Below are 374 nucleotides of genomic sequence, written 5' to 3'. Positions count from 1 at the left end.
CCCGCCCGCCGGTCCTCCCGCCTGCCGCCCCCGCCGCCGCGGCTCCAGGGGTTCCCCGCTCCCCAGCCCAGGACGCCGAGGCGCTCGCCAGCTGCTACTTGTCCGGCTTCCGCGAGTGCCTGCTCCGCTTGGCGGCCTTCGCGCACGACGCCAGCCCGGCCGCCCGCGCCCAGCTCTTCTCCGCGCTGCACGGCTACCTGCGCCCCAAGCCGCCCCGGCCCGCGCCGGTCGAGCCGAGGCCTCCAGCGCCGCGCCCACCCCTGGACCCCGCCGCACCGGCCCTCGGCCGCGCGCTGCACCAGCGCCCCCCCGTGCACCAGGGCCCCCCTAGCCCGCGCTGCGCCTGGTCCCCATCCCTCTGCGCCCCCCGTGCC

The 374-nt window shown here is 81.0% G+C and overlaps 1 protein-coding gene across 1 annotated transcript in view; it reads left to right on the top strand.

Annotated features, from left to right (window-relative positions):
- Positions 1–374, top strand: part of HES7 (hes family bHLH transcription factor 7) — a gene marked incomplete at its 3' end in the record, with an annotated part of 2,257 nt that extends 1,883 nt beyond the window's left edge. The window contains exon 4 of the mRNA XM_021713983.1: positions 49–374. Within this exon, the coding sequence (XP_021569658.1) occupies positions 49–374 (326 nt within the window). The remainder of the gene's footprint in view (positions 1–48) is intronic.

Source organism: Carlito syrichta, unplaced genomic scaffold (genome assembly GCF_000164805.1).
Source record: "Carlito syrichta isolate Samal-C Ts95f unplaced genomic scaffold, Tarsius_syrichta-2.0.1 Scaffold305117, whole genome shotgun sequence".
Classification (NCBI taxonomy): Eukaryota; Metazoa; Chordata; class Mammalia; order Primates; family Tarsiidae; genus Carlito; species Carlito syrichta.
The sequence above is the reverse complement of the archived record's forward strand: the minus strand, read 5'-3'. Positions and strand labels throughout refer to the sequence as shown.